At 39.4% G+C, this 12,049-nt stretch overlaps 1 protein-coding gene across 16 annotated transcripts in view; it reads right to left on the bottom strand.

Moving 5' to 3' along the window:
- The window catches only part of STAU1 (staufen double-stranded RNA binding protein 1), an 86,847-nt gene that overhangs the window by 8,415 nt on the left and 66,383 nt on the right, over positions 1-12,049 (bottom strand). For 11 of the 16 annotated variants that reach the window (XM_068525141.1, XM_068525137.1, XM_068525139.1 and 8 more), the window contains one exon: positions 398-628. In XM_068525141.1, coding sequence (XP_068381242.1) covers positions 398-628 — 231 coding nt within the window. The remainder of the gene's footprint in view (positions 1-397; positions 629-12,049) is intronic. The other 5 variants (XM_068525143.1, XM_068525129.1, XM_068525132.1 and 2 more) reach the window with 1 other exon arrangement.

The following is a 12,049-nucleotide window of genomic DNA, read 5'->3' as shown; positions in this document are numbered from 1 at the left end:
GAAGGTGTATACGTCTGACTCCTACGCCTGCCCCAGACATCTCCCCACCCAGGAATCTCCTGCGCGTTCAGAACCGCGCACTGGGCAATGAGACGGAGGCAGCGCAATTTAACTATTCTCCCCGCAGATGGGCAGCGTGGCGGCCAACACACAGCTCCTCCCTGTGATGGCACCCAGATGGGCGTGGCCGCCTGCAGAGGCCTCCACTGAAGCCGGCACAGTGTCCCTGTCGTTGCCTAACCCGGGACTCCTGTGAGGGCAGCACAAGGTGGCCCCCGTAAAGGCTCTCCGAGGCCCGGCCTGTGCCTGCCAGCTCCCGCCCTCTTTCACCAGCCTTCTAACCCCCCAGCTGCCTCTGGGCCATGAAAACGCCCTCTTCATTCAGGAAAGTCCTTACCCTGACTATGGATTTTGTTTTCTTTTTGATTCTGGGCTTCACTCGCTCAACTGTAGGCAGGGGCGGTAACTTCTTCAGCTCCTCAAGAACAGCTATAGCAGCATTTTTCTTTGAAATCTTCTTGCTCTTCCCTTCACCTTCCCCCACAAACTCCCCAACCGACACCCTGGTCACAAAGCTCTTCATGTGGGGTGGGCCACTCTCCCGGGCAACCTGTTTTAGAGGGAAAGACTGAGTGAAAGCGTGACAGACACTCATTACCAGCTGCACGGCACACTGGTTAGCACACTACTTCACACGAAACACAGGAAAAGGGGAATTGAGGACAAGACTCATTAAATGAAGGGAGTGTAAACATTGATAATCCTGAACGCTTTCTCTTCCCACTTCTTTTTTTTCCCCCAAACTTGTTAATGTTCTCAGGTCTGATGAGTCCAAAACAGACATGGAATAGGGAAACATGTTCTACTCCCGCCCACCCAGGGTCACAGACTGTCCTGAGTTTAGTGAGCTCCCCTGTAAATGGCAGAAAGGAAACTGGCCCAGCAAAGCCCAGAAATAAATGCAGCACACAGAGTTCAAGTTTAATATTTGCGCTGAGCTGCCAGCCAAGATTGAGCTTATTAAATACTGGCTGCTCTACAGCTGTAAAAAGGAATAAGAAAATCTCCAAGCACATAAAGTGATTTCCAGTACATACTAACTGAAAAAAGCAAACTGCAAAAGAGTGTACAAAGGGTGGGGGGATGTTAAATCTATGTATACATATACACACACATATAAATAGACACACAAGTGTGTGTGTTTATATGCTTATTTTTGCAAAAAGAAACTCAGGAAGGATAAAGCAGAAACCAATGGAATCAGTTTCCTACAGCAGGCGGGAGGGATTGGGGTAGAAAGGGGACGAGATGACACTTCTGAATATATCTTTTTGTGTAGCTTTGACTCTTGGAACCATTTAGTATTACACATATTAAATATATAAGAATAAGTCAACAGAGATGGGGGAAAATACTAAAATGGAATGTGAACAGAAACCTAACTGTAATTAAAGTGATTACATAATCACGCAGAAGGAAAATAATAATCAAATCCAACCTACATGAGCCAAGATACCCTTGAAAAGAACAACTGAGTTAGCAGACTTACACTGCCAGATTTCAAGACTTTCTGTAAAGTTACAGCACCTACAACATTGTGGTATTGTTTAAGGATAAACCAAAAGATCAATAAAACAGAACAGAATGTAGAAATAGAGCTGCACATAGACAGTCTTTTGATTTTTGGCAAACACACCAAAGCAAATCCAAAGTCTTTTTTTTTAATGACATTGGAGCAACTGGATATCCACGTGGGGAAAAAACTGAACCAAGATCCTAAACTCAACCAAAAACAAAAATTAACTGAAGCTAGAACACAGACCCAAACACGAAAGCTAAAACTATAAAGCTTTCAGAAGAAAACACAGGAGAAAACTTCATGACCATGAGGTTGGCAAAGAATTCTTGAACACAAAAAACACAAATTAGAAGTCCTCAAAATTAAAAACTGCTCATCAAAAGACAACATTTAAAAATTAAAAAGGGAACTCATAGAATGGGAGAGAATATTTGCAATATATGTACCAAAGGAATTATATCCAGAACATTTAAAGAATACCTACAAGTCAATAATAAAAAGACAAATATTCAATTAAAAAAATACTTCAACAGGTACTTTTGGCAAGGATGTGGAGCAAGTGGTGGGAGTATAAATTGGTACAATCACTTTGGGAAATAGTTTTGAGAATTTTTATAAACACCTACCCTTTGACTTAGCAATTCTGAGTGCACATGCACTCAAGAAGACTTATCAACCTTATTTATAATGGTTCCCAACTATCCAATATCTATCAATAGGACAATGGATAAATTAGAGTTTTATATTCATACACTGGAATACCACTCAGCATTAAACTACTGATACACATGGATAAGACTTAAAAAGCATTCTGTTAAGGATAAGAAACTCAACACCCAACAATCCATATTATATCTTTTTTTTTTTAACATCTTTATTGGAGTATAATTGCTTTACAACCTTGTATTAGTTTCTGCTGTATAACAAAGTGAATCGGCTATACGTATACATATATCCCCTCCCTCTTGCATCTCCCTCCCACCCTCCCTATCCCACCCCTCTAGGTGGTCACAAAGCACCGAGCTGATCTCCCTGTGCTATGCAGCTGCTTCCCACTAGCTATCTATTTTATGTTTGGTAGTGTATATATGTCAATGCTACTCTTTCACTTCATCCCAGCTTACACTTCCCCCTCCCCATGTCCTCAAGTCCATTCTCTACGTCTGCATCTTTATTCCTGTCCTGCCCCTAGGTTCATCAGAACCAGTTTTGTTTTGTGTTTTTTTAAGATTCCATACATATGTGTTAACATACTGTATTTGTTTTCTCTTTCTGACTTCCATATGACCCAGCAATCCCACTACTGGGCATATACCCTGAGAAAACCATAATTCAAAAAGAGACATGTACCACAATGTTCACTGCTGCTCTATTTACAATAGCCAGGACATGGAAGCAACCTAAGTGTCCATCAACAGATGAATGGATAACGAAGATGTGGCACATATATACAATGGAATATTACTCAGCCATAAAAAGAAATGAAATTGAACTATCTGTAGTGAGGTGGATGGACCTAGAGTCTGTTATACAGAGTGAAGTAAGTCACATTATATCTTTTTATTTATACGAAGTCTAAGAACACAGAAAACAAAATCTGTAGTGATTACAGAAAGCAGCTTCTTCTGGCTGGAAAGGAGCACAGGGACTTATGGAGGTTATGATAATGTTCTGTATCTTGATCTGGGTAGTGAATCTTGGGTTTTTACACATGTTAAAATTTAATGGGCTGTGCACTTAAGATACATACATTACTGTATAATAGACTGTTAGCATAGGGAAAAAATAATCCAAGCAAGTTAGGAAAACAATGCTCTGAATATACACATTCAGTGTAAAGATAAAAAGAACTGCAAAGATAACTTAAACTTGGACTTCCTTGGTGGTGTAATAGTTAAGAATCCGCCTGCCAATGCAGGGGACACGGGTTCGAGCCCTGGTCCGGGAAGATCCCACATGCCGCAGAGCAACTAAGCCCGTGCGCCACAACTACTGAGCCTATACGCTGCAACTACTTAAGTCCACGCGCCTAGAGCCCATGCTCCGCAACAAGAGAAGCCACTGCAATGAGAAGCCCTCACACCGCAACGAAGAGTAGCCTGCTGCAAGTAGAGAAAGCCCGCGCAGCAATGAAGACCCAACGCAGCCAAAAATTAAAAAAAAAATTTTTTTTAATTAAAAAAAAAAAGAAAATGTTCTTCAACTGGTAAATGCATGAATAAGTTGTGGTACATCCATACAATGGAACATTATTCAGAAATAAAAAGAAATGAACTACTGATAGGTATAACATAATGCAGATTTTGAGTCCATATGTTAAGTTAAAAAGCCACACAAAAGGCAATATACTCTTGCCAGTAGATCTGTAATCTTGTAATCTGGAAAGATCACAAATTTCCAAATGGACAACACTGAACGCACTGTATCTGGTTGGCCATTTGTTAAAAGGTGAGAGGCCTGAGGGAAGGAACAGTACAAGGAACTTTGGCCTTTGTTATCATGATTTACAATTATGGAAAGGTCACGTCTGGGTTGTGTTTTCTAAGATGGCTTTATATTTTTATGTGCTCCCTCCAGGCTTCTCAAAATGTTATTACTCATCCCGTTAAATAAATAGATAAAGGGAAAGCCCAAAAGGGGAAAAAAAAAAAAAAAGACAATAAATTCTATAATTCCATGTATGTAATATTTTGAAAAAGAGCAAAACTGTAGGGACAGACATGAGATCATGGTTGCCCAAGGCTGAGGATGGAGGGACGGGATTGACTGCAAGGGGACACAGGGGAAACTTTATGGGGTGAAAGATGTTCTTTATCTTAATTGTGGTGATAGTTACACAACCATACCATCAAAACACATCAAATTACATACTTAAATAGGATGAATTTTACTTTACGTAAATTATACCTCAAGAAATCGGACCGCTCATCCCCCCCCGCCAAAGAAAAGCTGATAGAGGCATATCAAAGGATACAGGAGCTAGCCTGAATGGCAATTTGAACATCAAAATGATTAGCAACAATAATGGAGTAACACTTTGAATGCATCTATACTAATATAAATTAATATAAGGCAGGAGGAGATTTTCTTTGGACATGCAGAAAATCAATGTTTGACATCCACCACAGTAATAATTGGTGCTGGGAAGAATCATCAATGACTGCTAGAAACACTGGGGAACTCTGTAAGGGCATAGCCTTCAAGCATCTCCCCATAGGTTATGGATTAACTATAAATGGAAAGGAAGTCTCCACAGAGTGGCACACATCTGGTGTAGGCAATGAAACTAGTATCACTAACACTCGGATAAAATGACATCATGTGCTGCTGAGAAGAACCAACATTACTTCTGTAGTGTTCCCTGCCAAAAAATGCATAACCTGAAACTAATCATGAGGAAACAATCCGACAAACCCAAATTGAGGGCCATTCTACAAAATAACTGACTTTTAAAAATACCAATATCATATATACAGATTGCCAACAAACACATGAGAGAATGCTCAACATCATTAATCATTAGAGAAATGCATATCAAAACTACAATGAGATATCATCTCACACCGGTGAGAATGGCCATCATCAAAAAATCTAGAAACAATAAATGCTGGAGAGGGTGTGGAGAAAAGGGAACCCTCTTGCACTGTTGGTGGGAATGTAAATTGATACAGTCACTATGGAGAACAGTATGGAGGTTCCTTAAAAAACTAAAAATATAACTACCATACGACCCAGCAATCCCACTACTGGGCATATACCCTGAGGAAACCATAATTCAAAAAGAGTCATGTACCAAAATGTTCATTGCAGCTCTATTTACAATAGCCAGGACATGGAAGCAACCTAAGTGTCCATCAACAGATGAATGGATAAAGAAGATGTGGCACATATATACAATGGAATATTACTCAGCCATAAAAAGAAACGAAACTGAGTTATTTGTAGTGAGGTGGATGGACCTAGAGTCTGTCATACAGAGTGAAGTAAGTCAGAAAGAGAAAAACAAATACCGTATGCTAACACATATATATGTAATCTAAGAAAAAATAAAAAAAGGTCATGAAGAATCTAGGGGCAAGACGGGAATAAAGACACAGACCTACTAGAGAATGGACTTGAGGATATGGGGAGGGGGAAGGGTAAGCTGGCACAAAGTGAGAGAGTGGCATGGACATATATACACTACCAAACGTAAAATAGATAGCTAGTGGGAAGCAGCCGCACAGCACAGGGAGATCAGCTCGGTGACCACCTAGAGGGGTGGGATAGGGAGGGTGGGAGGGAGGGAGATGCAAGAGGGAAGAGATATGGGAACATACGTATATGTATAACTGATTCACTTTGTTATAAAGCAGAAACTAACACACCACTGTAAAGCAATTATACTCCAATAAAGATGTTGAAAAAAAATACCAATATCATAAAAGACAAAAAAAAAAAACAAAAAAAAACGCTGAGGAACTGTTACAGATTAAAGGAGACTAAAGAGGTGCATCAGCTAAACGCAACGTGTGATCCTGTACCAGACTCAAGACCAGGAAAATACTTTCTCTAAAGGACATCAGGGGAACAACTGGCAATACGTGAATCTAGGATGTATATTAGGTGACGGTATTACAGCCATGCTAAATTTCCTGTACTGACAATCAGATTATAGTTATTTTAAGATAATGCCCTTGTTCTTAAGAGACACATACTGAAATATCAGGAGTCAAAGGGCATGATGTCTGCCACTTGCTCTCAAATGATTCAGCAGAATAAAAAATAGAAAAATATGTACATTTACAGAGAAAAAAAAAGCAAATGTGCTAAAATGTTAACCACTGGTGAATCGATGTGAAGGATACATTCACTGCCCTATGCTTGCAACTTTTCCATTGGTTTGAAATGTTTCAAAATAAAAAGTTGAAAAGATGGCTAGGAAAACTGTGTGAGCCCAAGAACTGGCTGTGCTGTGCTCAAAGGTGAGAAAGGGAGGCATCTCAGAGAGCAGCCTCACTGCCCTACAAAGGAAGAGGTTTGTTGGGAAGAGCCCCGCTCGCACAGGCGCCTGCAGACGGATCGTAGAGAGCCCCCCGATGCCCTCCCACACCGACAGCCTATACTCCAAATGCTCCCTCCTTGAACAGTGCTCTCCGCGTCCTCAGATGAGACTCGAAAAGTAAGAGTAGCCACCCTGATGGCTCACTTCAGATTCACAGTCCATCCTGGTCCCTCAGCAACCATTTTCATTGTCTGCTCACATCATAATCCCACCAATCTACATCTGCAATGTAACCTAGAATGTATTTAGTGGGATCAAGTCACAACTGCCTCCCAGTGACTATATCAATCAGCACCGTAACATTTTCTAACTAAAACTATGTATTTTATCAAAAATCTAGCTGTATACATTTTTCTGAAAAGCTATGAATGGCTCCTGTCTCCTCTATTGCACACTTAACTCAGCTTCCAACATGACATATCTTACTATCTGTCAAAAAAAAAACAAAAACAAAAAAAACTATTCTATTCATTTATTCAATAAGTATTTCCCGAGCATCCAATATAGGCCAGGGAATCTTCCAGGTGCCAGAGATAGAACTGTGGGGAAAAAATGAAAGCTTTGCTCAACCTAATAATGGAAGCTAATATGAACTTTTAATATAAGCACTCATATTAACAAACTCAATGACACTACCTACACACAAACTGTCATGTTTCAAATTATTACTTTAAGAGATATTCACCACCACAGGGCACTCCCACAATTTCTTTTGTGACTACCTGACAATACCCTGCTAAGTGTTACATATTCCTGAACAGAAGTATGAAAGCCAAATCTAAAACCTAAACAAAAGCATAGGTGGGACAGAGGCAATCTGGTCCCCAAATCCCAAAGAGCAAAAATATAAAATGGCAATCCCTCATTAGGGTCCAGAAAGCTCTGTGACTCTCAGGCAAAGCAGCAATTGGTTTGGGCAGGTGACAAGCTTCACAGGATCTAGGGCCCTGGCCCCAGCAGTCACCTCTGTAACCCTTAGGTGACCCGAGAAGCCAGGCATCTCCCATTCCCACAATCTTTGTACCCCTCCCTCCAATCTTTAAACATCCATTCTTGTGCCACACTAATCCCTCAGCAGGAGGGAACGAAGCATTTCCTCCCCTTCCCGCAACAGGTTCCCAGGGAGACCTTGTGGCTTCTCTGGGTGAAGCTCCCACCTAGTTCCCACTCAACAACTAGCCCTGTTATTCTGTGTGTCCCCTGTCTCATCGCCTCCCTGGCCACCACCTCCCACCCAGAACAGAGGCAGAAAGGCTGGAAGGGATGCAGGGCCAGGTAAGATGGCAGCCCGAGAGCCATCTGGTGCGCTGCACTCTGGAAAGGGGACAATATAAACTGGTCCTGCCTGCCAGGAAGGGGCAGGGATGGGTGTGTGTGGGGGGTGTGGGATGGCCCTCTGAGCCAAGTGCCGCTCCCTACCCCCACCTGTGCCTCATGGCAACAGATGAGTTTGGAGGTCAGAAATCACCATCAGTCAGCTGATGGCATAAGGATTGAACTCAGGAGCCAGTTTAGGGCACTAGCACATAATAGAAGAAGGTATGTATTTCATGAGAGTCAGACATTAAATTTGGGGATCACCTAACTACAAAATTAAAGTATTTTACAGGACAATAAACTTCAGGTAGACTTTTTAAAAAAGAAATAGGCCAAAAGAAGTTTATGAACCACTTAAAATTGTTTTAAGCAGATGTCCCACCTCAAATTACATTTGCCTGAAGTAACAAATATGTTGAGTTTTAAAGCTCTTTGGAAGACTAAACCTATACTCTTTATAACTTTGAAAGACCAAATAGTTGATAAAGAAATCTATTAAAACACAACCTTGCATAACCAAGCACAGAAATCAAAAGAAAGAATTTGCAAAGAATTTTTGAAAATTAGGGAAACTTTAAAAAAAATTCCCCCTTACCTGCATAATCTATTTGGACTCACTGTGTCTTTGAAGGAAACACATACTAAATGTACTTTATTTTCCATTTTGAACTAACAATCATTAATTGTTGTTTTTAGACCACAGTCTCCAACAACAAATGAGGTTATTAAATGGGTGAACTGGGAGGCACACACTGGACAATGACAAAACTTATGTCTTTTTAACAATTACTCTGACATTTTTAGGGACCACTTAAGGAGATTCTTAATATTTGGACGGTAGCAGATGCTTCTGAGACTCTTATGAAGGCAACGGACCCTCCTGCCAGAAGAAAACACATGTGAACATCAACAGGATCCCCTTCAGACCATTTTAGGAGGTTCATGGACCTACAGAGGCCATCTATGGACCGTCTAGAGATCCATGGCTGCCCTAGGAAAAAATACTGCTTTGCTAAATAAATATAAAGTTTGAATCTTCGATGGAGAAATCAAAAGCTTTACAGACAAGCAAAAGCTACGAGAATTCAGCACCACCAAACCAGCTCTACAACAAATGCTAAAGGAACTTCTCTAAGTGGGAAACACAAGAGAAGAAAAGGACCTACAAAAACAAACCCAAAACAATTACGAAAATGGTCATAGAATATACATATCGATAATTACCTTAAACGTGAATGGATTAAATGCTCCAACCAAAAGACACAGGTTTGCTGAATGGATACAAAAACAAGACCCATATATATGCTGTCTACAAGAGACCCACTTCAGACCTAGGGACACATACAGACTGAAAGTTGAGGGGATGGAAAAAGATATTCCATGCAAATGGAAATCAAAAGAAAGCTGGAGTAGCAATACTCATATCAGATAAAATAGACTTTAAAATAAAGAATGTTACAAGAGACAAGGAAGGACACTACATAATGATCAAGGGATCAATCCAAATAGAAGATATAACAATTATAAATATATATGCACCCAATGTAGGAGGACCTCAATACATAAGGCAACTGCTAACAGCTACAAAAGAGGAAATCGACAGTAACACAATAATAGTGGGGGACTTTTAACACCTCACTTACAGCAATGGACAGATCATCCAAAATGAAAATAAATAAGGAAGCAGAAGCTTTAAATGACACAATAGACCAGATAGATTTAATTGATATTTATAGGACATTCCATCCAAAAACAGATTACACTTTTTTCTCAAGTGCGCATGGAACATTCTCCAGGATACATCACATCTTGGGTCACAAATCAAGCCACAGTAAATTTAAGAAAATTGAAATCATATCAAGCATCTTTTCTGACCACAACGCTATGAGATTAGAAATGAATTACAGGGAAAAATACGTAAAAAACACAAACACATGGAGGCTAAACAATACATTACTAAATAACCAAGAGATCACTGAAGAAATCAAAGAAGAAATCAAAAAATACCTAGAGACAAATGACAATGAAAACACGATGATCCAAAACCTATGGGATGCAGCAAAAGCAGTTCTAAGAGGGAAGTTTATAGCTATACAAGCCTACCTCAAGAAACAAGAAAAATCTCAAATAAACAATCTAACCTTACACCTAAAGGAATTAGAGAAAGAAGAACAAACAAAACCCAAAGTTAGCAAAAGGAAACAAATCATAAAGATCAGAGCAGAAATAAATGAAATAGAAACAAAGAAAACAATAGCAAAGATCAATAAAACTAAAAGCTGGTTCTTTGAGAAGATAAACAAAATTGATAAACCATTAGCCAGACTCATCAAGAAAAAGAGGGAGAGGACTCAAATCAATGAAATTAGAAATGAAAAAGGAGAAGTTACAACAGACACCGCAGAAATACAAAGCATCCTAAGAGACTACTACAAGCAACTCTATGCCAATAAAATGGACAACCTGGAAGAAATGGACAAATTCTTACAAAGGTATAACCTTCCAAGACTGAACCAGGAAGAAATAGAAAATATGAACAGACCAATCACAAGTAATGAAATTGAAACTGTGATTAAAAATCTTCCAACAAACAAAAGTCCAGGACCAGATGGCTTCACAGGTGAATTCTATCAAACATTTAGAGAAGAGCTAACACCCATCCTTGTCAAACTCTTCCAAAAAATTGCAGAGGAAGGAACACTCCCAAACTCATTCTAGGAGGCCACCATCACCCTGATACCAAAACCAGACAAAGATACCACAAAAAAAGAAAATTACAGACCAATATCACTGATGAATATAGATGAAAAAGTCCTCAACAAAATACTAGCAAACAGAATCCAACAACACATTAAAAGGATCATACACCAGTGGGATTTATCCCAGGGATGCAAGGATTCTTCAATATATGCAAATCAATCAATGTGATACACCATATTAACAAATTGAAGAAGAAAAACCATATGATCATCTCAATAGATGCAGAAAAAGCTTTGGACAAAATTCAACACCCATTTATGATAAAAACTCTCCAGAAAGTGGGCATAGAGGGAACCTACCTCAACATAATAAAGGCCATATATGACAAACCCACAGCAAACATCATTCTCAATGGTGAAAAACTGAAAGCATTTCCTCTAAGATCAGGGACAAGACAAGGATGTCCACTCTCACCACTATTCTTCAACATAGTTTTGGAAGTCCTAGCCCCAGCAATCAGAGAAGAAAAAGAAATAAAAGGAATACAAATTGGAAAAGAAGTAAAACTGTCACTGTTTGCAGATGACATGATACTATACATAGAGAATCTTAAAGATGCCACCAGAAAACTACTAGAGCTAATCAATGAATTTGATAAAGTTGCAGGATACAAAATTAATGCACAGAAATCTCTTGCATTCCTATACACTAATGATGAAAAATCTGAAAGAGAATTTAAGGAAACACTCCCATTTACCACTGCAACAAAAAGAATAAAATACCTAGGAATAAACCTACCTAAGGAGACAAAAGACCTGTATTCATAAAACTATAAGACACTGATGAAAGAAATTAAAGATTACACAAACAGATGTAGAGATATACCATGTTCTTGGATTGGAAGAATCAGTATTGTGAAAATGACTCTACTACCCAAAGCAATCTACAGATTCAATGCAATCCCTATCAAATTACCAATGGCATTTTTTATGGAACTAGAACAAAAATATCTTAAAATTTGTATGGAGACACAAAAGACCCCGAATAGCCAAAGTAGTCTTGAGGGAAAAGAATGGAGCTGGAGGAATCAGACTCCCTGACTTCAGACTATACTACAAAGCTACAGTAATCAAGATGATATGGTACTGGCACAAAAACAGAAACACAGATCAATGGAACAAGATAGAAAGCCCAGAGATAAACCCACACACCTATGGTCAACTAATCTATGACACAGGAAGCAAGGATATACAATGGAGGAAAGACAGTCTCTTCAATACATGGTGCTGGGAAAACCGGACAGCTACATGTAAAAGAATGAAATTAGAACACTCCCTAACACCATACACAAGAATAAACTCAAAGTGGATTAGAGACCTAAATGTAAGACCGGACACTATACAACTCTT

This window comes from Eschrichtius robustus, chromosome 16 (assembly GCF_028021215.1).
Source record: "Eschrichtius robustus isolate mEscRob2 chromosome 16, mEscRob2.pri, whole genome shotgun sequence".
In the NCBI taxonomy this organism is placed as follows: domain Eukaryota; kingdom Metazoa; phylum Chordata; class Mammalia; order Artiodactyla; family Eschrichtiidae; genus Eschrichtius; species Eschrichtius robustus.
This window is presented reverse-complemented; position numbering and strand designations above follow the sequence as displayed.